Source organism: Diadema setosum, chromosome 12 (genome assembly GCF_964275005.1).
Source record: "Diadema setosum chromosome 12, eeDiaSeto1, whole genome shotgun sequence".
Lineage (NCBI taxonomy): Eukaryota > Metazoa > Echinodermata > Echinoidea > Diadematoida > Diadematidae > Diadema > Diadema setosum.
In genome coordinates this window covers 17,725,968-17,753,823 of record NC_092696.1, presented here as the reverse complement: position 1 = coordinate 17,753,823, position 27,856 = coordinate 17,725,968, and the positions used below count along the sequence as shown (strand labels likewise).

General features: G+C 39.7%; 1 protein-coding gene across 1 annotated transcript; it reads left to right on the top strand.

The window, feature by feature from the left end:
* Positions 1–323: 323 nt before the first annotated feature.
* On the top strand, positions 324–27,856 carry LOC140235624 (cysteine and glycine-rich protein 1-like). The gene is made up of 6 exons (XM_072315631.1): positions 324–574; positions 20,875–20,992; positions 21,598–21,775; positions 23,177–23,306; positions 24,035–24,128; positions 24,871–27,856. Exons 2-6 carry the CDS (start codon positions 20,884–20,886, stop codon positions 24,942–24,944), a joined length of 585 nt encoding a protein of 194 aa, XP_072171732.1. The 5' UTR covers positions 324–574; positions 20,875–20,883; the 3' UTR covers positions 24,945–27,856.

The window sequence follows — 27,856 nt, the reverse complement described above, 5'->3', positions numbered from 1 at the left end:
TAAAGTGCATGGTCTCTCAGCAATGTTGCGCACGCGCCTACGCAAAAACGCATTGAACCTAGACTATTCGACTTGGGAGCTCTGCGGACAGTTCGACGTTGTCACTACCCCCATTTTGCCGTGCGTCCAAAAATGGACGACATACCCAACGGGTCACTGCCAACAGGGTGCTGTGCGCAAAAAACAGAAGTAAGATCCAAAGTGATGGGCTTTAAAACACCCGTTTCAATTTCGCAGTGCCGTGTGCAAACAGGGGCAAAGAAAATTACGAAGGATGAATACGATGGAAGTAATCTCTTGTCCGCAGTTTGCTCTAGACGAAGGTTAGTACACCAACTTGGAGCTAAAGTTGGCCGAGCAGGAAGAGTTTCGCCGACGAACCAGTCTCCCGCGTCTTGGTCAAGGTTCTATTTCTGATCCATCTTTTTGACGGTTTGCCAAAAAGGTCCGTTCAGCAGACGATCAGCCAGAGGCGGGAAATTTCTTTTCGCGCGTAAGCTGCTTTCCCTCTCTACATCTCGATATAACTACAGCTCACCGTCTTGGGTTCTTGTGTGAGACGTCGTATAGCGTAGTAAGTAACACTATTTCATATCATAATTACACCAGTCATTGCGCTCATTTGATCACGGGGAGTTCATAACAAACGCTTCGTGACCTCTGACATGGAATTTTTCATGCGAACTGACATGACTGATGTGTGGTGCGATGGTATCGGGTTATCGGAATATGAGACGATCATGAGTTGTCTTATATCTTCATCTCGCTGTCAGATTCTTCCTCCCTCTCCACCCCATCCCCTCTTTTCTCTCTCCCTCTCTCTCTCTCTCTCACTCTTCCTATCTTTTTCTGTTCTCTTTTGAACGTCATTCCGAATAAGTTTCCATTTACGTTGATATTTTGCTTTCTTTAAAACTTTTACTTTACAAATCAGCCAGGAGCAGTGGATCACAATGTTCAGATTAGATACAGCCTCGCATGCACTTTTTGACATTAAGATCGATCTTATAAAATTTATAATGATAACGTTCCTTCGATACAAAAAAAAAAAAATCGATCTCTTTGCACTTCAGCTTAGAAAGCTACCCGTCTTAGTGATATGAACTATCAATGATGAAAATATAATGATATCTCCTAGAACCATAACGAGTGACATTTGGTTTCGACTACTATAGCCTATAAGGAATTGTTCCTCAGGTGACGTAATATCGGTCTTTGTCATCATGCGACGTCAACATTGATAAATACGAGGAAAAAACAAGTGTCACGTGGAAAGCGTGCAGTCTTTGAATTTTCTTCTTGTATTTGACATTTTCATTTCCCAATATCAAAACATACCGAAAGAACAGATTGAACTAGATATAAAACGTAATGACACTACATCGTGCAAAATGTCTATGCTGGTGTTGAAACTGATCAAATAGGAACAGCTATTTTAGTAGGAAGGGGTGCTGTTCGTTATTCCAAAGGTTCGTTATTCCGAAGGTTCGTTATTCGAAGGGTCGTTAACCCGAAACACACGAATTCCCTATACCCGGGGGTTACTTAATCCGAAAATGAAAAAGGGTTCGTTAATCCGAACATTATTTTGTGCCGTTATTCCGAAGATTCGTTAATCCGAAAATGAAATTCGGAACAATGAACCTGCGGAATAACGAATCTTCGGAATAAAGAGCCTTCGGAATAACAAACCTTCGGAATAACGAGCTGTAACCGTAGGGAGAGTTAAAACGCCACAATTTCAGATCTGAAAACCTGCATTATAAAGAAGCGATACATGACTAGATACGGAGCATGTGCAGCAGTTGATTGTACAATCAAGAGTCAATCATATTGTGTGAAAACGGAATTAAAGTGCGATATAAAATAGGGAGATGCACATGAAGCAATTCATGCCTTATTGAGATGAAGTTAATCTATAGAAGTCTTTGTACTATTGTCCTCGCCGGAAAACAAGTAGTAGTATTCCTGTCAGTGTCCATAATGGCACCCATTTCTGTTTATAAAATTAATGGTGATATGGATCCTAATCACACCATTCGCTGAGAGCTATCACGTCATAAGCCTCAGTTATTTTGCCTATTCACAGACCCAAACTTTTCAACGTAATGTATAAAATACCAGTACTAATTACCGTACTTCAGCTTTACTGCCTGTGTCTTATAACGCACAGCAATCTTGTGAATATTGTGCAGCTCTTTGAATTCTGTCACCATTTAATAAAACAAATATTGAACGTTACTTAATCTGAATTTTTGTAATTACGCATCCAACATAATAGTCCATGGTTACTATCTGTAAATAATTCTGCCAACCTTGGAATATGCATTATAACCATTGTATTTCCCCACTTAAAAACTAAGTTTATCTACACTTACCAAGAGTGTTATGCTGTAATCTGTAATGTAATGCTATGTTCTGTATATTTTTGGTATAGGTTTTAATGATTGAGAGAAACACATTGGTGTATATAATCAGCTTTTAATCTTATGTCTTTTCACCCGTAACCATATGTATGGCATCTGCTCATACATAGTAGTCTATGTTAAACTTCATTATTGTTACACTGATGATCGCATAAACATTCACTTACTTATAAACCAACCTATATAATCATCTAAAATTATATATTATAAATATATCCAACGACCATTTTGCCACTCTATTTAGTTTGTATCTGCGGATCTACTCATCTGTAATAATCATGCATTCATCTCACTATCCTACTCGTAACTACCTTCCATGTTTATCTTGCAGCACAGTTTGGTTGTTTATATATTTTACGGTGCCGAAACCACATGTATAATTAGCATGGGCTGTTCCGCGCCCTTCTGAGTGCCCGTAATGTAATTGGATGATTGAGGGTAGGAACTTCAAAGGCGTAGCTATCTATCTGGTCCATCTGCTGTACCAGGTCATACAGTACGTGTTGTGAAAAACAGTCCTCGCAAGGATTATCACGACCTAGTCCTCCGACGATGGCGGCCTTACGACAAACTGTGGCCATAAGTCACTTAAATCGCTTCGCTTGCTCCTCATCTTACAACCGATACCGATGCTTGGAGCGCCGTCCTATGTAGCCTCCATTCAGAGGTCTTTGAGTCATGCTCCCGGGAATTCGGGGAATGCAACTCGCACTCAAGCAGTGACTCTTCGTAACCTAGTTTCAAGGGCAATGTTATATTTTATCTGTGTGTCCCTTGTCGGTGCACCCATTCGGCAAGGCGCCTCCCGCTCTTATAGTTGCTTTTCCTGTTTGTGTCATCTGGCAATATGATATCGCACACTACAGTATACTGCACATCCAAGCTGGCTGTTTGGATAGCGATAGAATCAAAGCAAGGTGTGAATAATAATGTATGGAAACTTAGACTAATATGATTTTGATGCCCCCTGGGAGAGAAAGAGTTAAGTCCTCGTGAGGCCATGATCGTGTCGAAAGACAGCTGTACTTTCGTGTCATACTGACAGTCTATACTGAGGCTCCCTCCACAGCTGCTGTGATAGGCTAGTCTGATATCTAGTAGGGGCCTACACTGTATTCAAATGATAAATATTTCTTCTACAAGGCCCCTAATAAGAGTCTATTCCGTTCGCTTGTACGTACATGCAACATCTCAACTCTTGGAATGCATGTTTGTATGAACAAGTTGTTAATCTGTCGAGCAAATCACTATAGCAAGCTCTCTTGGTTATCATGAAAAATCTTTATCATAGCGGAATTTATACAAGTGAAGTATATTTTAGTAAACTGACCAATTGGCAAATCTAAAGGAGTTTTGAAATCTCTCTGTGTGTATGTGTGTGCGCGTGTGCGCGTGTGCGCACGTCTTTGTTTTTATGTAAACTTTATGTAAACACTAATATGAAATGTATAAACTGTGACACTATATTGAATTGTATTAATTTACTGATTTTTGTTTCATTGTACAACTAATACGAGTATTTACCTAGTTGAATAGGAAGCGTTGTTCTACGCCAAAAAAAAAGAGAAAAAGTTAAAAATATTTATATTGAGTATAAAGTTGTCGCTTTAACAATGGCATTTGTTGTATTGACAGGGTCAGCTGCTTATCATTTTTTTTTCCAGCCTACCTTTCGACACGTCTTGTAATAGATATCACCGGTATTTCGCCTATGATATAGGCCTACCTGTAGCAGGTCAGAAGATACAGACAGCTTCACTGATTTAACATCTACCTAAGATGGCAGGTTTATGGTACTGTTAGTGGTCTAATGACAAACTGGTGATCAAACTGTTAAGATTTATGCTACGACAAAATCAAATGTGTTAGAGTGACTCTACACGTTTTCAACTCGATGTTGCTGATATATAGAAATCAGTTTCATTAAAAGTTAAACAAACATGTTTTGAAGTTAAGGCTTTAATACTAAATTATATTCCAAGGGCGAAGTAGAAGATAACCCTCTAAGAGTATAGTTTAAGAATTTCTTTGAACAAAATACATAATGTCATCACGATTTCTAGGAGAATGAAATGCATTTGGAAGACACTCTGTTGTCATTTATACTATAGGTACAGTTCTATAAACCACAAGGAGAATGTTTATCTTTCAAGGTATGCATTAGAGTATACTCGATCCGCGAGTTAACACTCGTGGATCGTATACTGTATACTCGTATACTGTATACTCGCGGATCGTATACTGTATACTCGTATACTGTATACAGATGAAATTGACAGGTCAAATGCGATGGATCGCGTGTGCCTACCATGTATTTGCTATCGTGTGACCGGATGGGGTATCAGTCACAACATGGTTAAAGCATTCCAGACGTGTCCGAAAAGTGCGCGCAACTTTAACGTTGAATCTGGATCTAAAGGGCTTTTTACACTTGTAAATTTTTGCTTAGCCCCGGACTATCGGTGGGGCTAAGGGGGGGCCTTAGCCCCACCGATAGTACGGGACTATCCTTAGCCCACTTTCTGTTTACACTCGTTTTTGCCAAAGTGGGCTAGCCCCACCGATAGTACGGTACTATCTGGCCCTGCAAAATAGCAGGGGTTAGCACCGCAATTGCGGTGCTAGCGCCGCAATTGCGGTGCCAAGCAAGTGAGTGTAAACAGAACGAAAAAATAATCCTGGGCTAAGCGACGGAGACGAAGTGCGACCCTCACTGACCAATCAGAAACGAGGTAATCAAGTGCTGCCGGTGCGTGCGTGTACGTGTACAGTACACAGCCTAATTATGAATATTCATGTGGTTTGGAAAGTCCGGGGCTAAGAAAGACGAGTGTAAAAAGGTCAGTTTTCTCCTTAGCCCCGGACAAGAGATAGTACGGGACTAATTGGCGAGTGTAAAAAGCTGAAAAAATTGGTACGGGACTAACGATAGTCCTGGGTCAGAGAAAGTCCGGGGTTAAGAAACACAAGTGTAAAAAGCCCTTAAGAGGGTTGTCCTTGGGCAGCAAACCGGCCAGGACACAACAAGAACAATATAGGCACGGAAGCAAGAAGAGAAAGTAGAATTCGATCAGTAAAGATTCCCTTCTCCTGATGTGCCCGACCAGAAATGCCGCGAATATTAATGATAGCGCAAATACCGTATCCTTGGTGTGGGTGATGGGTAAAAATACGAGGCAATTTGAGGTCATGTATCCCATCATTCCATCATTTCCGGGCAAGGTTTCTTCGCTGACACATCGAGCCTTTCTTAGCGTTTGAGCAGCTGAAGATGGGACCAATACAACTCTTGGTTTGAGAAACTGTTGGGAATATAACATGAGCATTATCCAAAGGTAAAAATGGATAGCCAAATTGATAACGTATTGTTAGATATCATAAGAGTGGTTAATGATGACAAATACAGCATTCCTTTGTCGACATATTTTAGCAAGATTAATTTTTTATATCGTTTGGACCCAACTAGGCCCCGATAGGAACAGTGAGACGACCCCCCCCCCCCCCCAAAAAAAAAAAAAGAAAGAAAGAAAGAAAGAAAGAAAGTAAAAAATTCCACAATCTGTGGACTTTGTGGGCTAAATCGACCATGGGAATATCCCGGAGGCAAAGCATTGGAAATGCTACACGAATTAAGGGTATAGCTTCTTCAGTTAAAAGGGTGTTCATACTGCATTGAAAGCAAAATATAAGCCTTTTTGTGCCTGAAAGATTCTTCACACATGACTTATACTCAGCCGAAATTTAAGAAAACACAATAGTCCAACTCATGATATCTTACAATCTATAAAAAAAAAAGATTACACTAAGACATCAGATTAAGAAAGTGAGCAATACCCCCTCCCCCCCCCCCAAAAAAAAAAAAAAACATTTAAAAGAAGTATACTAGGAATGAGAATACGCTATGAAAGTCCTTCTGTAAACGCAGTGTCTCATTCGGCTTAGACTTCTTGTTATCAAATCAGATATCTTTCTTGGTCAATTCGAACTCCTGTGATTTCGTCTCTCGTCTGTTGCATGTGTATATTTTTATGTTAAAGTTGATGTATATATTTATTTTAAAAGAAATAGATCTACATCAGATCATCATTACATCACTTCAAGTAAAGAGCAGTTAAAGAAGTCACTGAGTGTAAAATTATGAGGATAAGGATGATCTAGAATTGGGTCATCGAGGTTACCCTGGTGACGCGATTAACTCGTCATCCCTCTGCCTGCTGCTTCGAGGATCGAGCAGACGACACGGGGTGCTGAAAGGACTGGTGACTGCGCGGGAAGGGGAAATTGACCAGTTCCCTCTTTTACGCGCTTTGACTTCCTCCCTTTTGGAGATGACGTTCAAGTATGTCAAAGGAGGGGTCATTTGGTCACCTGCCTGGATTTAGGAATGTAAAGTAATGTAATGTACCGCAAGTGAATTTTATTTCACTTGGGACATTTTCCATGGTATAACACAGATCAACATTGCAAACCAATGTCTTCCTGGAGAAAAATGGAATGAAATATATCTGGAGAGAGAAAAAGTGTATGGATTTCGGGAAAAATATCATCCCTTGCAAGATGTGAGTGTTAACTTTAAGGGAGACTTGAAGGGTATAAAGGGCTTGAAATTGAAACAATGACAATAAATCAAATTTGTTACATTGCTGCCATAGCAATAACAGTTATATTGTTCTCCGCCAGTCAATGATGTTAAAAGATGACATTATATTCTTTAAGGAAGGGTTGCACGAAACTATTGGCGATATTTATATCAGAAAATCCGATGGAATTTCCTTTGTCGGTAAACACGTTTTTCTCCATCGTAGGCGAATTTCAGATTTTCGGTTGTGATATGTCACAGGGAAAGTAGGTATCAGTGATTATTTTGCTCGAACCTGTTACTTCTCATGAAAGCAATACATGACTAAGCTCTCATGTAGCTTGTTTCGGTAGCGTTAATCCTATCCTGGGCTGCCAGGCTTCACGCTGTGCCGAGCACACGTATTTAGTAAGTGGTCTATCGTTAGTGCCGGTGTCAAAAGGCAAAGGTCGTAGACAGGCTGAGCGAATCAGCTTGGCGATGTGGTGATTACTTTGGACGGTGCCGCATAAAACTGTTTAGACGCGCGCAGTGGAATGTGAAATTGATTGACTGCTCTCTCATTGTTTGCTAGCAGACCAAGTAAAAACAAACATGCGTGCCAAACAGGCGGTGCGAGCGACTGAAGGTATCACTCTATCAGACACAATCTGCTTCAGGGGTCTGGCCTAAATAGAGGTGTTCTCAAATGGCGAAGTGTGTTTTGACAGAGTTTAGCTGGTGAGGAATATTATGTTTTTGACAGTTTCCGAAATGGAATGTACCATTATCCGTCATTATGAGGTCATGTACATGCACAGACACACCCGTATAAACTCTTTCACCCAATAAAATGGGAACAGAATAAAGATACAATCGTCTTACAGAGAAATAAATTTTGTAATTTCCCTATAAGGATAACAACTTGGAATATATTGACAAGTGGAGACAGCGACAACTGATGTAATCTTCAGAGAATTCGTTTATGATATTTAAAGGGTGTGTACAGTTCTGGTCGAGGTGAGGATTTAGCTTCTAACGTTTTGCGGGATATTCAGAAACCACTCTATGAGATGTCAAAGAGCATGCAGTTCTAAGGGGTATCAAAAGTTTATTCGATGAAAATCGGTTTTGAAATGGCTGAGATATCCAAAAACAAGGTGAAACAAAGAAATCCTAATAAAGTTGTGGCATGTCGCCTTTTATTGTTAGCACTTTTTTGGATATCTCAGCCATTTGAATACCAATTTTCATCAAATAAATGTTGAATCCTTCTTAAAATTACATGCTCTTTCATATTTCATAAGAGGCTTTTCATTATCTCACTTAGGAATGTTCAAAACATGAATCCCCACCTTAACCAGTACTGTACAGTCCCTTTAAAACTGTCTTCATCTTAGTATTATACTCTAAGTTCATGAACGACAGCTACAAATCGTTTCACTCTAAAAACACAAATGTTGAATTAGCATTTAAAAGGGCCGAGGAGTGACAGCATTTTCAAAGTGTTGGTTTTCCTGCTAGATTCAACATTTAAAATGCTATCTTAAAAGTTGGATGCAACACTTCAAAAATGCTGTCACTCTTCGGCCCTTTTAAATGTTGATTCAACATTTGCGTTTTTAGAGTGTTTATATAAGCAAGGGTGCATTGCGTTGTTTCGGAAAACACCTTAAATTGCCACTTTATAGTCGATGTGACACACGGTGACACACTGTGTCAAGACGGTGTAGTTTAGACTCTGACATATTTTAGAATACCTCTGTTTTTGTGTTTAAAAGATTAATAGATGAATAAATGAAATGAAACGAAACATAGCCAGTGATAGCAGGGGTGCATTAATTTGGTTGCTGCACAATGATCCCATTAGATTTTCAACCTTATAAAAGATCTTCTCGAGCTCCGAGCCAACAATATAATGTGTCGGGAGTAATTCAGAAGGGAGGTTAATGATTATGGGAGACCTGTAGCGCATCAATCGTGTATCATCATAATACAGGCTACATAGAGTGACGAAATAATGTTTCAAATGTCAGCATTGGCTAAATGAGGGCGCTGTTCTATAGCGGCATTTAATTGAGGGTGATAAACGGTCGATGGTTAATGATAATGGTATCGCTGAACGAGTTTCCAGCCGCTCCATCATAGCAAGGATTGTTGTATAAACTGTTAACCCGCTCCATACTGAATTCTGAAATCCCCATACACTTATATGGGCCATCATGTTTTTGTAAGGAACGAGCTAATTACCTTCTTTCTTGGAGGGTGTGACACGACATTACCATGATTACATCAACCGACTCTACACGGCGATTGGCATTTACCATGTTCATCAATGTGCCGATTACTGTCGAGATTCCACTTGGCCGGGGATAAACTTTGAAAACAATGGGCTTTGCATTAAACCTATGACTGATACCTAACATAATGTGATTCCTTCTTTTATTTCTTATGTTTCAGAACTTGTCATTTCCCTCACATTCGACTGGACATGCAAGTAAATGGCACCTGTTTAATCCACGCATCGGATACTTGTTCATGTATCCCCAGGAATTATTATAATGTACCTGATGTGTTGAATTCTCTTCTTAACGACATTCATAAATGTTCATTGTAATCCTTCTCATCTTCATCTGTTCAGCTAGGAATACAAACTAAAGCAACCTCATCGAGACTGTGACAATTAGTTGACTGCTTAAGTATACAACCTGTGACTTTATGACGAACGATAACATTAAAAAAATTGCAGAATCATCCAAGAACTGAACTCTGCAAGTACCATATTCTAATACTAAAAAATTAAATCATTTTCTCTCTCTCTCTCTCTTTTTTCGTTACTTCCTTCTGTCTTCTGCAATCTTATACAGACTTGAATAATGAAAATCATTTTAAGAAAAAAAAAAACACGTAGATTTCGCCCGCAATAATATTACAGAACAACTGAGACAGCTCTGCCCTTTACGATGTAATGCAAAAATAATGACTATCTCCGGGATATATATAATTATATATATATATATATATATATATATATATATATATATATATATATATATATATATATATATATATTAGGTATTTCATATTTTGTCTTGACATGAGTTGCCTTAATGTTGTAAGTGATTAGTACAAAGCGTTATATGTCATGGCAGTAGCTTCTCTCTTGGTATAAACACCCGGACGGACCTGCTATCTTCACCCCACCCCACCCCCTCGCCCACACACCACCACCACCACTATACCACCACTTCCAACATCCCACTCAATGCCAATCGGAGAAAGGGGGAAAACTCGCTTCATTCCATGCCCATATTGGGCGGGCGCGGCGGCGCGCGTGGTATGTGACCGGATGACTTCTTTGGGTGTGCGAGCAATTCCCAACACGTCCGCGCTCCCCCCGCCTCGCTGCCTGACCCTCCGTGCTTGTTTAGGGGCGACACGTTGGGATTAAGACCGGAGTGACGGGTGGATAGTAGTACCAGCTACCGTCCCCTACAGCCTTGGCTCCTTGTGTTCAGAATCATTTTCCATCCCGGCAATATTACCGTTGGTCCACTACGAGCGTTAGGGGCGTCATCTCCACAGTCTGATCTCCTCATCCGATTTTGGGCACGTAGTGATTTTGAAATGATTTCGAGGTCTCAGAGATCCATTCCGTGTAGGCCTTTATGTGTTTAATCCAATGGTAAAGTAAAGTAAAATGAACAGACCGGAAAATATTAGATACAATTTGAAGCGTCATTGCCTCACGATTTTTAATTGTGTTGCTTCAAAGTTATGCAAATGCCTTTTTTTTTTAATGGAGTCGAGAATCACCTTTCTTATAGTCTATAAACTAGTCTGTATGGAACATTAAAGTACAGTTCGACCTCGATTATCCAGCCATATCGGGACCGGCGCTCATCCGGATAAGCGAATTGGCCGGATATGGGAGACACCATGTTAATGTATATACCGTCCAAGCTGCCGTCCCAGTGCACTGGCAGCTAGGCAGGTATAGGATAGCGTACCCCGCAATCGTGGTGTAATCTATGCTAGCCTGAGCAAAATTGTAGTCCCTTCTTCACAAAAATAAAGTATATCTTTATGTGAAAATCATCATGTTTTACCACATTAGATATTGAGAAACCTATCATGCACATCTTATGAAAATATAATTAGTGAAATAGATCCATGAAAAGATGTTAAAGTCGCTGTTTTTTCTCAGTTTTTGGATGAAAAAAAAAAGTCCTTCACTCCGTGAACGCGTCCGGATGATAGAGGTTTCCGGATAAAAGGAGGCCCGATAATCGAGGTCGAACTGTATATTGTTCGTTTTCTCTGATTTCACTCTGTTTCTCGAAGTCTACTTGAACAAGAAATGGTGTTTCCCTTACTGCACTATTGGCCTTACGAGCCGAAAGTATGTGGTCGATTTCGTGCTCAGTGTGGTTATGGAATACGCCCCGATAAAGCAACCAACCAAACAAACAAACAAAACACTCTTCCAGAATTTGGGGGAGATCGACCAAACGGAAGGAAGTGGATTTTATGGGCAATGATGAGGTAAGCGAAAAAGAGGAAAAGAATTGAAGAAAGAACAAGAGAAAATGCGTCGAAGATGATTTACAGTATACATAGAATAGTAAATGAAGTTGGAGACCTCAGGATAGCAGGCCTGAAATAACAGGAAAGACATTTGATAATAGCAGTTCAATAGATTGTTCAATTGACATTCATTTCCATTTGTCCACAAAAAAAAAACCGTAGCAAAATACAAAGTATAGGTCTACATAACACAATCATTATTTTATCATTTGTAGAAAATACACAATAAAGGTATCATGAAGTATAATAAACTATGCATACAATTTCATTAAAAACAGATGAATTATAATAACTATAATCATTATTAATCATGATTAGAGCCATCATGTTATCACGATCTTGTTGAACACACGTGTGTCTGAATCAAGGTGGTCAACTTCTAAATAGCAAGTCTTAATGATCTTACTGAGATGTGAAAATGTTAGTAATCTGTGCGTCTATAATTATGATACTTGGATGTACGCCATGAAAAGCATTATGGGGAAAAGGGTTAAACGTTCTGATTAAATAGTCAGAGAAGGATAATCTTTTACACCCTCTTTGATCTTTGATTTTTTTCACACTATCAGATGCTACCATGAAACAACCTTAAACTGCGCCCTGAATATGACACTGCTTTTGCTGTGTAGATGGCAAAGTGTATGACCAGATTGATGGGGGGGGGGGGTTGTGTTCTGTCTGTAGATCGTCAATGGATGAAGCTGTGCTACACTGCTGCCAAGCTGTCAATGCAACTCTTACTGCAATGTTATGACACAAGAAAATCACATGCTGTCAGTCATGGCTAGCATAGGTCGTGAATACATGCTCTGTAATAGGCCTATCATTTACAACAATTGCCCTATAGGGTACGTGCGTGCGTGCATCTTTGTTCGTCACGACACCGCCACATACACATTGTGCAACATGACTCTTTACAGCGCCCCCACCACCACCACAGCGGGGACCGTCTTAATTGCTGTACTTAGATATTAGATGTCCATTGTGGTGCTTAGTACATGATAAATCATTGACAAAATGCGGAATCTAGTTGGTCGGGTATTTTACTTGCAACTTATTAAATGACAAATCACCTCGTGGTCTTTTAAACAGAAAATTTTCCAAAACAAGTATTTACTCTCATTTTTATAACGTGCACAATACTGTTGAATTCCAATTCTACGAATACAAAAGCTCCCTCGTGTGGAAGATCCCCCCCCCCCGTGCATCCTCCCAACGCTCGAACGCGGCACACCCTCGCTTGTGTATTCCTCCACAATGTTGAATACATTCTTGCCCCCCCCCCTCCCCCCCCCCCCTCCCCCCCCCCCCGCAAAAGAATGTATTGATGGTCGTGCGTACTACTTGGTATTATTACATTATATCTGTATGTATACAATATACATAGATCTCAGCCATCAATGTCGAAATCATAAATCAAGCCAAATGAAAATCAGGGGGCTTTTTATCGATGAGCATTGATTAATCAGCACTAATTTTGTACATACAATGAAATTGATGTAAGGTCAAGTCAAATCATATATAGGCCTTTGAATATAAATGACGTGAGGCGGAGTTCCCATGAATGACACTATCGACCAATATAGACAATTCTGAAGAGTGGTTGCACCAGTAGCGGCAGCATTACACCACTTTTCACAGTACTAAAACACACAAAGACACACATACTGTCTTATTGACGAAAACGCTCACAGCATCAGTTGTGACCTAATGACATTTACTTCTTATCTTTCCCTATGATCGGTACAGATCAGGTATGGAGATGAATAAATCGACATTATTACTTTGTAAAATATAACCATTTGGAAAAAAACATTTAACAGAAGTACTGATTTCAGTCATGGTTCTTTTAGCTTCCTTGTTCATGAATGGAGGAGAAGATATCATACCCAATCATGATGCTCCAATCTCATACTGAATAGGAATTTATGACGAAGGGACCCAGCATGGAACGGAAACATTTCTCGGAAAAGAAGCGGTAATTACAAAATTAAAGACAAATGCTGCATCGCTATTCGGGGGTCACAACAAGGCGACAGAAGGCATATTTTCGCGGAGAATCCTTGAGCAGCATCTGCTCTTAATGCAGACTGCGACTTTAGGAACAACTGCTCCTGTCATATTACGGAATCTCTCAGAGGTGCTGACGGTGGTGGGTCGGGCGATCAGCTGCGGTAGTGCAACGAGATTTGTAAGAAGATCCCAGGAGTAGCGTCTGCACTCCAGTGCAACCTTGTTCCTAGAATTCATGCAGTGTATCATGCTGAGGACGCACTTTTGAAACACTGTACTTATTAAGCCTACCACAGAGCGAAGGTGTTTCATATATACTCAATGAGGCTTTTTAAGTTGCATAGGCCCACTATCACACCGATTCATTGGTGGTCAGAGTGAGTTATCACATTACACTGATGAGACATGACTAACAATTTATATTTCATTCATTTCATTTATTTCATTTTCCAACTACATTTAATTGCATCATAATATATTTGCATATACGTAATGAAATTAATGAGTCTCATGTCTTTAGAAAGGAAAATATAGTTTAAGAAAAATCTTCAATCACAATTATAATGTGATTTTACTGTATAAAAGAATGTTGAAAATGGTGGCGACTGCTGGGTGACACTGTGTTTACGTTTGCAACATTGTAAAAGTTTCTTCATCACTGTTCCGCTGCAAAAATTTCACACTATTTCAATTTAATATACCTGTAACCAGTGGCGTATCTAGGGGGGGGGGGGGGGCAAGGGGGGCACGTGCCCCGGGCGCCACTCCTTGGGGGCGCAAAAAAACGAAAAAAAAAACGAAGAAGAAGAAAAAAAAAGGAAAAAAAACGAAGAAGAAGAAAAAAAAAAGAAAAGGAGAAGAAGAAGGGAAAAAAAAAAAGAAAAGGAGAAGAAGAAGGGAAAAAAAAAAAGAAAAGGAGAAGAAGAAGGGAAAAAAAAAAAAAAAAAAACTCGCCCGGAAGGGGGGAGGGAGAATGGTGGGGGGGGGGGGGGGAGGGGAGGGGCAGAAAACCAAATCAAGATAAAAACAAAATATGATGATGACGCGGACAAAATGACAATGTTTATTGTGTTCACACAAAAATTCGATGTTCTGTGAGCTGAAATACAAAAATTTTTGGCTCGCTCGCCAAAATTTATATAAAAAAGAAGGTAAGAACAAAACGTGATGATGACAAAATGACAGTGTCTATTGTGTTCACACATGTCATTTCATATTTAGCAGGCAAAATGTTTCACGGAGCAGCGGCTGCAATTTCTTTCGATCGCCAATTGGATCAAAAGAAGGCGCCAACGGTTTCGAACATAAGGGGGGGGGGGCGCAAAAAACCCCCGAATCAAACAAGATAACAACAAAACGTAATGATGACGCGGAAATATACAAATTTCGGCTCACTCGCTCGTACTAATTTAGAGTATTTTTTCAAGTCCTCAGTTTGTTGGTATAAATCGTTATCTATAAGGCCGTCACTATATCTTGATTAGAATTGTACGATTTAATAAGCACAAAATGAAAAGAGTTTCATAATTTGTAAGCTGAAATACAAAAATTTTCGGCTCGCTCGCTGCGCTCGCTCGCCAAAATTTGTATATAAAAAAGAGAAGAAGATAAGAACAAAACGTGACGATGACGCGGACAAAATGATAATGTCTATTGTGTTCACTCATGTCATTTTATATTTAGCAGGAAAAATGTTACACGGAGCAGCGACTGCAATTTCATTCGTTCTGAAGCGATCGCCGATTGGATCAAAAGAGGACGCCAACGGTTTCGAACATACGGGGGGGGGGGGCGGCGCAAAAAAAAATCAAAAAAGATAAGAAAAAACGTAATGATGACGCAGAAATATACAAATTTCGGCTCACTCGCTCATACTGATTTAGAGTATTTTTTCAAGCCCTCAGTTTGTTGGTATAAATCGTTATCTATAAGGTCGTCACTATAATTGTGAGATTTAATGAGCAAAAAATGAAAAGAATTCCATGTTTTGTAAGCTGAAATACAAATATTTTCGGCTCGCTCGCTGCGCTCGCTCGCCAAAATTTATATAAGAAAAGATAAGAACAATACGTGATGATGACGAGGACATATACAAATTTCAGCTCACTAATTTTGAATATCTTTTAAAGTCCTCAGTTTTATTGGTATAAATCGTTATCTATAAGGCCGTCACTATATCTTGATTAGAATTGTAAGATTTGGTAAGCAAAAAATGACAAGAATTCCATGTTTTGTAAGCTGAAATGCAAACATTTTCGGCTCGCTCGCTGCGCTCGCTCGCCAAAATCGATCAAAATTCATTACATTTAAATCACCCTCAAAAGATCCCTTTTTAAGTGCTTGAAAGGCATCATGTGGACTTTATTTAAAGTCCCTACCGGGATGGTGTTGGGGTTGAACACTTTTTCAGAAATTAGGGGCGCAATTTTTGTACTTGCCCCGGGCGCCGTTTTCCCTAGGTACGCCACTGCCTGTAACTAAACCGAGAACTCACGAAAGCATATTATTTGGTATACAATGGGTCCATAATTTGGTTCTCGACTGATTTCGATTCTCGATCTTTTTTGTTGTACTACATAACTGGTGAAACACTTGGTTAGAGTTCGTTAGTTCGAAGATAAAATTACGGTTCTTTATTCTGGAGGTTCGATAACCCGACAACGAAATAAGGTTTGCTTTTGCAAAGGTGCGTACGTATACGCACCTTTTTATTTCATTTTCGGATAGACCTTCGAAATAACGAACTTCACGGATCATTTTCGAACAACGAACCTTCCGAATAATGAACATTCGGATCGAGTAACACCAAAAATATTGGTTTACCGAGCCTTATTTCATTTTCGGATTACCAAACATCTAGGTATATGCAATTTTCCCAACATGCTTTGAGAGCAGTCAATGTACAGAATACGGTCATTTCATCTAGGGCACCAGTTAAGTCCTTGCGACCACAAGCAGCCAACCGACTGTCGCGTTCAAGCAGCGGTTGCCCTACTTCATCAGGTTACACCAGGCCCAGTAGTGAATTCCTCCTCGTCAAGTACGAATCAGAATAAGGTGCTCGTGTTCACAAAATAATACTTCTCTTAAATAAGGTCTGCAACCAGTCTGATCCTCCGCCTTTTAAGGTTCCGAACTTAGGTTGAAAAGAAGAAGTATGTTTTGTTTTGTTTTGTTTTGTTTTCGCAGGGAGAGGTTGGTGGTATAGAGCTATCTGCTCCCAGCAGATGCTGCTAAACATGAAGCAAGACAACTGCAGATAAAAAGATAACTTTGATGGCATCTCAGCTATGTCTCATGATAAAGGAAGGAAAGAATGATAATGTGTCCCACATTGAGTTGCCAGGCTCCATTTTATTTGTACAGTCATGACAGTGGCATGATGGCCTATAAAAGTGATGAGGAAAAGTCCACGTCGTTGGTGATACGGCTCATTACGCGCTCGATTTTCGGGGTATCCGAGTTATGTTCTTTTTTTTATTCAAGTTCTTTATTTCCATCGAACAGAAGCCGATAGAAGCAAAGAGGTAAAGAAACACAAGCGATAAAGTATACACAAAATGTATACGTAAGAATGATTGTATTATGATATAAGACCAACAATGGATAAAATAAATACTTTGCAGGAATTGCATTTGTTAAGAAGTAAATAAAGCGATGGGAAAGTCTCAGAGTGACCAACTAAAAAGCAGAGCTTGTAGACATGGATCACACTATAAACAATATGCAGGTAACACATCTGTCCAAAATGTACGGCCTATCTATGGTGAATAAAAGAATTTGTTAGCTGTCATGATAAAAAAAAATACTGCCAAAAATACTAAGATAGTACCTAGAAGCGGAAAAATATGATATCAATATTGGGGCAGAGAGAAATTCCATTGAGCCGTGTGTACCAGGAAAACATGGTGATAAGAAATAATACATACATACAGACACAGCTGGTAACGGAAAATGAAAACCTAAGGACAAAAAAAAAACAAAAACACATGTTTGTAAACAACATGTGCGATGGTATATCAAGAATAAAGAACACAACGTATTTACAACACAACGAAGAACAAAGAGAAGGGAGAAGGAGCCGATAGGGGGGGGGGGGGAGAAAAAGGAGAGGTCTGTGAACAAGCCACTCCATCGCCGGAATAGGAGAAATTACGAAGATCATTGCAAAGTCATGAACAATAATATTATCTATTACTGTATGTTGGAAGCAAATATATTCTCAGTTTATACGTATTTATTCTTATTGTATATTCTTTGATAACTTGATTATTCCCATGAATTCACAAAGTTGTATCAAAGAGGTACTAGGACAGCTCGCCTACTACCTCCTTGGTTTTTATTATAGTTCGACTCATAAAAGCCTGACAGAAATCTACTGCCGAAAGCATTATCTTGTCATCATTGCACATGGTCATAAGCATCTCTAAATTTCACTGCACATTTTATTAGAGATGCGAGATGATAAGAAATTGATTTTGTTCATCAAATCTGCACAAAATCAGAAAGAACTCGCCATTTGTTGACACTTTTAGGGAGAAACGGAAACTTTGAAATTCTAAATTGTGTTGTGTATTTCAAAATCAGGTGCGCTCTTTAAAATTAAGAGATTTTTGAAAACTCTGCGTGTCATAAGTAATATTATTGTATGTGGTGCACGTCGGTTGCAACGTATGGGATGTACTGCTGTATATAACTTTGCGTGTAAATCAGGATGTATTTTGTGAGCATTTATAAGTGCAATGTGCTGGGAAGGCCAGAAGTTCTTCTTGATTACTTACGCTGTTACCGGTATGTTCCTAATAAGAAGTGACAGATGCTTTCACGTACCTCGGATCGACCATCTCTATCACTCGACATGGATATCACTTGGTGGATAGGAGGAGCCGCAGCAATTACCTTGGACAAGAAATCCAAATTTAAGGGTACGGTGTGGGACAACAGAAAACTAACAGGGAATACCAAGATGCGTGTCGATCAAGCATGATGCGTTCTCGGCACTTTCCTGTATGGCAGTGAGACATGAACTACTCGAGGCAGGAACGCTGTCTGAACACCTTTTACATGCGCTGCCTGTTTAATCGCACTCTGGGCATCTCCTATAGCTGCAGCAGGACCAAGAAGGCCTACCGCACAGCGACATCCTGTCCAGGCCTGAAATCCCAAGTGTGTTTGCCATGCTGAGTCTGGAGTAATTTACCTGGATCCGTGGTACTCACTCCATCCCCAGCCAGATTCAGAGAGGTTGCACATACCCTTCATGATGCAACCTCCTGCTGGGCTCCACATGCTGTAGAAACTAGAAAGGGATCTATGTCTTTTACTTCGGCAGACACTCTCATGCACATTTATTGTACATAAGAGATACATGCTGAATCTTGTCGCTTCTGCACCTCCATTGGCGCACGACGTGAATTGCATCCCGGTAGACAGCTTCCGAGGAGCTGCGATTGGGATTACTGTAACAAGTAACAAGTCGGAGACGTCTTCACTGCAAAGCATGGGAATGCAAGGCGCATGGAAGATGGGCGTATTCCCAAGGACCTTCTCTACGGCCATCTTCCTATACTGGTACCAGACACAAAGGACGCTCCACTCTGAAGTTTAAGGACGTAAAATATGCAAACGAGACATGAAAGTCTGCAACATTGACCCTGATACATGGGAAAAGTAGCCGCCAACGACTGTGACTGCTGGCGTAAAGATATAATTAAGAGATGGCGCAGGCAAGTGCATGATGAGAGACCAGCAGGCAGCAGAGAAACGAGCCCACCGCAAGCAGTGAACCTCTGCTTCTTCCCTGCTGCGTCTGCACCAACCGCAACAGGGACTGTCACTCTAGAATTGGGTTGCAAAGACACACCAGGTGCTGTTCACAACCCTTAGAGAAGACCTCAGCTGACGCACCAAGCCTTTTCTTCCGGGACTGCACTGCCAACCACCCTAGTGAAGAAGAGACTAATGATGTCGAGAATGATGATGTCGATTTCGGGGGTGATGATGATAATGATGCAAGCACGAGTTAGTGGCAGCGACGACGACGACGGCGGTACATGGTAATAGAGATGCCATAATGATGTGATCGTGATGACGTTCATTTCATTTCATTTCATTTAATTCATTTATTTAAGCATGACACGTAATTGATCAGTCCGGAGACTGTTCTTCCGCAGATCCGTGCGGATAAAATACAACATCAATATATCAGAAATTAAAAACAAAAATCATACATAAAAACAAAACAACACATACATAGAAAACAGACAAACATGGTGATGAAACTATACGGCACACATCTAGACAGAAGCAAACATGATCAATCAAAGATATCCACATACAATTAGGCCTACTTCGCCGTAGTTTAAAATGAAAGAGACGAAAACAAAGGAGAGTTCTTCAGGAGAGAGAGCATACACTCAAATAATGATGAAAATGACGAAGATGACGACAATGATATGGATGAGCCGACAAGCTTCAGATATGCCACCAAGTCTAACCAAGGGAAATTCCGTAGCCAGGAGAGCCCTAGAACCTGGACTCCAGTTAACCTGTCCGATGACTGTTAATCTTCGGACACTCAACAGACCGTCATCAGGTGTCAGCCAAACACTGCAAATAGTCACGACAGTCCAACAACATTATCTGACACATATTACGAGTGACTTGACACTTATATCGACACTTATAATGCTTACTCGACTTGCGACAAACATGGCGTCCGGACTAATACCCCCGTTCAACAGAGATTTTTTTTTCCTCTCTCATCGGCACTCGTCGGAAGTAAAGTTTTTTGCTTCCAGCCACCCATCGAAATGTATGCGGATAGCAGTCTGATGAATGCGACTCGCGATGGTCGACTATCAGGTTAGTGTCGGACAATACCGTGTCGGGCGTCATCCAATGAGGCGAGATCGTCCGATGATCTTATGCGTGACATGTCTGTCACTGACTTGATAGACGACCAGCACTAATCGGATACATCGGACGGTCATAGTACGATTACGATACACACTTCAGTAGGTGCTCGGAAGAAGAAGAAGAAGAAGAAGAAGAGAAGAAGAAGGAAAGACTGCGATCCGATACACTTTGACCGGAATAAAAAAAAAAATAAAAAAAAACTTGGCTTCCGACGAGTAACCGGAGAGGAAACTGCCATGTGGAAGTGGGAGGGGGTTAGTTAGAGGAAAGCTTTTAATGTTTACTACGGGCTGTAAAACGAAATACATTTTCCACACCATCTTTATCTTTCATCTCTCTGTCTCTCTGTTTCTTCTCGTCTTGCTTCACCAGATCTGAAGGATGCCTTTCGGAGGAGGAAAGAAGTGTTCCCGCTGCGGAAAGTCAGTGTATGCCGCGGAGGAGATTAAAACCAACTCGTTCTCCTACCACAAGCTCTGCCACCGATGCTGTAAGTAATCACCACCCCCTACCCTCCCCCCCCCCCACCAATCTCATCCTATTATACAATTACGTCAATCAAGAAAAAGAGAGCTGAACTGCAAAGCTTTCAAAGTCGCAACGCATCAATAGAAATAATTTTAAGATTTCTGTATCACTTTAAAAGCTATACATATAAAGGGTTTACGATGATCACCGATGTTACAAATATTGATAACACTCTCGTTCAATTTAACCTTTATCAGTCTGGAACAGAAGCATTATAATTTACAATCAGAATGACCCTCGGACCTTCCAGTTCAGTGCAGATGTAGCAATATGACGAATTGATGTTCTGTTAGGAGTCTCAATAACAACTTTAATTTCACTGATGTTAATACTTTGCTAGAATACCAAACCGTTATCAGGTGTTTCTGTTTGTGTCATTTTTTATCCCTTACCAAATCTTAAATACAGCTTAGTTGTCTAATGTTAGCGTGTTTGCTCATCTGTTTGTTTGATTAATGTTGTTTTTGTTTGTTTTTTATTTGCTTGCTTGTGTTTTGTTGTTGTTGTTGTTGTTGTCTAAACTCTGTATCATTTTCCCCACTCCCAATTTCAACAAACCTTTCTTAGTTCTGTGCGGAACCGGACTGGACTCCAAGACGGTAGCCCCACACGAGGATGAGCTGTACTGCAAAAAGTGTCACGCCCGCAAATTCGGCATTAAAGGCATTGGCTTCGGCATCGGTGGGGGCGCCCTTGGCATGGACGAAGGGGAGCAGCTCGGCAACCTGCCCGACGAGAGTCTCAGGTGCGTTCGAGCACGAGTTCGTCCGCAAATGAGACCAAGGGTCGTGGCACAAGTGCGAGCACATAGGAAAACGGTTTTTTTCTGTTCTCATCCCCAGATGCTAGTTAAACGGATGAAACCCAAATGTTCATGTGGATTGAATAAATGCAGCAACATTAGCAAAACACATCGGTGAAAGTTTGAGAAAAATCGGACAATCCTTCCAAAAGTTATGATTTGTTTACGTTTCGTTGGATGAGAAGATTACAATATTTTGTGACGTCACGTCTAGAAAACACTGTAAGGAAATGTAAAGAACATGCAACATTTTTCACTTTACTAGCATAGTGAATGACTTAACTTTCCTCTTTCAGAAAGCTTAAATCAGTAACAAATCGAGGAAAATTATGTGTACTTTGTATTCTTTCTTAGAATCAACTTTGTGGAACTGTGGGAGTGCTAGCAACAGTAGTAAATAAAGTTAAGCAGCAGTAGTTGCTGTCGCGATATAAAATTCCTGAAATTATCTGAACAGCGTCGTATAAGTTCCTAAACTTCATAGACATCAGAAAAAATGACACGTTTTAAAGAATTGTTCAAATTATTTGTGCCTGTCTGTCTCAGTCCTAATTTTATCTTGCAATTTTACAAAATCAGTGCTGCTATAGCAAAAGAATCCGTCATTCAAATTCATGAGATTCTTCCGTCGAGATGTTTTCATTGCAACTGATTGACAAATTGCCCCACATCGACGTAAATAAACACTGAATTGATCAGTGTTTTAGTAGTAGCCATGATAAAAAACCATGGGCGTACATACTCGAGCAGGATTCGAACCTACGACCTCCTGATCACCGGACAGGCGTCATCTCCACTAGACCACCGAGCTTTCGCCCGACAGCAAGTGTTGGTTCCAATCCTTATAGCATGCAGCGGGTACTGCTTTGTTATTCAACTGATGTGGGGCAATTTGTCAATCAGTTGCAACAGAATCCGTCATATTGTGAAGATGTGGATGAGGCTGGTACAGTAATTAGTATACCGCTTATCAGAAGAGCGGATATTTCTTGATGGCATGTATGGAGTTATGATGTTATCAAAGTAAGAATGGATTTTTTTTTTATTATAAAATCTATGACAACGAAGAACAATTTTATACAGAATTCTCTTTACTACAAGATTGGTAGGCCGGTGAAGGAGATTGAAAATAGGATTGATATCGGTGAAGTGATTGCGGTGTTGTTGACGATGTGGCCGCAGTAGAGACTGAAGACGAAACATGATTACGATCTCTTGTACTAAATCATAAACTATTCTATTTCCCGCCTTACCTCCCCCCCCCCCCCCCACTCACCCTTCTATCGCATCTCTCCTTATTAATACCACTCCCTCTTCATATCCTTCACCCTTGGAACCATGCAGGAGTGCTCCCGCCATGGCCGCTGCCTACGCCCATTCCGACCTGACGGGCGTCTCGAATATGGGCGGTGATCGCTGTTCGAGGTGCGGTGGATCCGTCTACGCAGCTGAGAAGAAAGTCGGTGCTAATGCCGTAAGGAAGAGCTCTCAACTTCATCCCTCCTCCTCTTCCTCCTCCTCCTCTTCCTCCTCTTCTTTTTCTTCCTTCCCTCCTTCACCTCCTCCTAGATATTCTTCCTCCTTTACTACTACTACTTTTTATACCTCTCCCTGTTCTCCCTCTATACTCTAGTCTACATCTATGGTACTCAGCAAATTCTGTCTCGGATATAACGCTGAGGTGACGGAGCCCGTTAAAATAAATGAAATGTTTGTGGCTGCCTTCATATCAGCGATTGTTAGTTGTCACGGTTGTCATTAAAAAAAAGAATACATTATCTTGAATACATAAAACAAGATTGTAATGAATTCTAATACCCAGGACAAATGAATGATCAGCCAAGAGCACTTCTATTTCCTCATAGCCGAAAGCAGAAGTGAAACGAAATTAAAATTTCAAAAGGGTTGATTTTAATTGTAATTATGATTATGATTATGATTATTATTATGATTATGAGTACTATTATGGCGTAGAATACAATATGCCACATTGTGGCGTGTACAAAAGTCGTACTCGAAATCGAACCCAAACATAAACACAAACACAAACGCAAACTCAAGCTCAAACTCAAACTCAAACTCAAACTCAAAGTCGATACTGATGCGATGAAATGTGAGCAAACCCTGCGTACCTTACTCACATCGTTACCATGGAAACATCGATCTATGATGCATGTCACGTGTGGTCTCTCCTCGTTACAGATCTGGCACAACAAATGTTTCACCTGCTTCATGTGCAATAAGCGACTGGACTCGACAACTCTGGCGGACAAGGATGGCGAGATCTTCTGTAAAGGTGAGTCAGCAAAGGAGGACAAGCACGAGCTCAAAGTTGTATGTGGATGACAATATTGTGGTTGCCATGGTAGCCAAAAGAGAAGGGACTTCTGATCGAAAACATTGATAATTAGATGGTGATGGTGATGATGGTGGCGCTGAGGATGATGATGATGTTTTCAGTGCTTGTGATGATAATGGCCTACATGAAATCAGCGATGATGTCGTAATTGCAATAGAGATGATTACATTGCCATGTCAAGTTTGGTCTGATATCAGTAACACACATTATGGCGGTGGCGATGGTGAGTGAGATAACGAAAGTCTATAGTTTTAGTCAAAGCAATAGATTTGAAGGAAAAGTTTAAAATGATAACGAAAATACAGACGGTACATTTTGCTTTTCAGTAATCTAGTACCAAACGACTGATAGGAGAGGATGGGAAATAGAAATATATAGACACAGAAATATAGAAAGATAGATAAATGAATGGGTATGTAGATAGATGATTCGATAGATAGATAGATTGATAGATAGATAGATATGTATATATATATATATATATATATATATATATATATATATATATATATATATATATATATATATACAAATAGATAGATAGATAGATAGATAGATAGATAGATAGATAGATAGATAGAGAAAAAGATAATCGGGGAGGGAGAGGTAGATGGATTTGTTCCGAGGTAATGGCGTTCTTCAAGCGATGTTTTCTTTTTTAATTTGCCGACACCTGCAGGTTGCTATGGCAAGGGCTTCGGACCCAAGGGTGTTGGCTTCGGAGGCGGAGCTGGCTCGCTATCAACCGAATAGACTCTGAGGGAGCGATCGTACCTAGCCCTACCTGATTATAATTATCTTTGTCTTTTTCTTTCTCTTTTCTATCTTTCTGGTTTCTCAACGGAAGGTCACTTATTTGTGAGAAGATATAAGACTAATGCAATTATTTCTGTTCTTTGTGTGTGTGTTATGTCATGACGTCGTGTTTACAATAACAAATTAAATAGTATACGTAAAAAAATATATGTATTTTGTCTCCATTTTGGAGGGATGGAAATGACAGAGTCCTTTCTATCCTGATGTCTAGAAAGGAATCACTAGTATTGTGTCATGCCGCGATAGTCAAGTAAATCTAGTTTATGCATGATGTCTTTCGGATTACGCAATTATTTTAGCCCCTTTTTGATATTTTCCATGACATCATGCTTGACCCCTCAGTTCTAAAAACTTATTTCACACTTTGAAGTATCTTATCTAATCCATTATTTGAAGTCACCTTTAGAATAAACAGCCGAATTTTTTGGTTCATGTGATCTCTCAATTATTATTATTTTTTTTTTTAAGAAAGATAAGGATATCATTCATAACTTGTGTATTTGTATAGTATTCTGTTAATTCTAATGGGCCTTCCCATCTCCATCCTTCCATTTATTGGTCAACAAAATACCTATGTCTGCAATCCCCATCAAAAGTATAATGTAAGCCTACCCCCTTTTTTATTGATTACTTATTTTGATATGTCTGTACTTTCTGTGCCTATAATTTATGTAATTAATCATAATTGAGATGGAGGAAAAAATAACTTAAATTTGAAGCTTTAAACTTTTTGATTTATTCTGTGATCAACCTTGTCAAGGTTTATTTGGATTGGTGCTATGTAACTATACACGCTGTGAGTAATAAGAAAACAATTTATGCATTCATATCGCTTTCCCGACGAAAAGAATAACGTCGGCAAGTAGCCTACAAGTACTAGACGGTCCATTTTGCAATATGGCCGTATAGTAACGTGTTTTGGAGAGACAGATCAGTCCATTTGGTACCATTTTGACACAAGCGTACCAAATCAAGTAAATGAGAATTGATTATGGTCTCGTAGTTAATGAAGTGAGTTGCAATAAGTGACTATGTAAATATTATGAATTGTATACTTTCACCAGTCAAAATCTACTTCATGTATATGATGTTTCATTTCAACTCGGATAGTTCTAGGTTTCACCTTTCGTAGCCATCCCATGTTCGTACATTCTGCGCACAATGCATAAGCTTAGGGCTAGCCTCACTTAAAGACTGCTATTTGCTGCATGCTTTGTTCAGCGTTGCCTCACATAATTTGCATACCTTATGTTCATTATCTCTCACCGCAAACTCTGTCGCCCGTGATAACAATACATTGCAAGTAGCAACACCACATACGGTGTTTTGGTAAGTGATGAAATTTGTGGATAAGACAAATTAGTAATATAGATAACAAGGGAGAATGAGCAAAACAATGTTAATCTTCTTGAGTTAGTTTGAACATTGGTGCATGTTTCGGAGGGAAGTGTTACAGAACAGAAAGGAGCTTCAAAGTAGCCTGGATTCAATGCAATTGTACCAGCAAAATATTAGACTATCCAGTGAACTCTTGCCTTGCCGTCCATGGTTCGTGATGGGAGAATGAAATCTAACGAGGTTCCTGCCAACAAAACTGCGGCTGAGGACTAAATCGCTAACTACAAAAAAAGAGACAGTAAAAAGACTAAGTGATATGTACTGCCCGTGGATTGGCTAAGAGTGTACACATTATAACATTTTATAGCATGACGTGATGTGTGATGGACGTGTTTGAATTGCTCCCAGTCAAATTCGTCGTAATGGCGCTTTGAGGGCAATATCCATTAAACACTATCGTTGGTTGACAAGAACCGATGCTTAGAATCGGAAAAAAAGTATGAAGTCTTATCGACAGGATTTCATGGGCGTAATGTATGAACGGTTTTGTTCAATGACAACGAAGGTAGTCGCAGGATTTTGGTGATTCCAATACCAATTTCTTGTGTGCAGACGTTGGACAGAAAAACTTGGTGTGCCAATCTCTTTAAAGGCATAATTTACCATTTGCAGATGAAAGCATTAGTGCTTTAAAATAGTTCTAAAATGTGAGTTAGGGATAGAAACAACCACTGTCAAAATTTGAATCCATATAATCGATGTTAAGTGTTGTTAAATACACAAAATGTGAACAATAGTTATAATAAAAATGTTTCCAGACTAAACCGTATACAGTTACGGTTTACTGAGAAAAACCCTGATATCTCCTTATATTTTAGGTTTTATTGCAAATATTTCACATGGTAGGATGTTTTATGATACAACAGACCTACACATATGCATCAAATGTGATATCTTGAACATTTTTGAAATCACTGCTCCCAAAGGTAAACTGGACCTTTAATATCTAAGCGATGAGTGAACGTGCCTTAATGAATGTTTGATGAATTTTGTTTAGATTAATCTTGTCAAAAGTTTAAATAATCACCGTCACAGAATTGGTCCCATCATTCATTGGTGTATGGTGTGCATTTTTCTCTTTTTATGAGCTTTGTTAATCGCTTTTTTTTTTTGCATGGAACGATTCCTAAAAGCATATAAAATGTTACGTGTGTGCCTCGATATGCAATTACAATTATTGTACTATTTCTAATCTTTCTTTTTTTCAGTACAAAATTCAGAACAGCAATGTGCAGTAAATGGGGGCAATAGTTTGTATTAGATAGCATATTATGAATATATTTCATTGCATTTCGCCGCCCAAACATATTCACAGCTTGGCAGTGTGAAGTACGAGTTGCACACTTTTTATAGTGCGGGTGCACGGGGCTACAATTTTTCGTAATCTTTCTAACCTTGAATCGCAAACTGGCATCATCATGGATTCCCATTCTTGAATAAACTTAGTAATT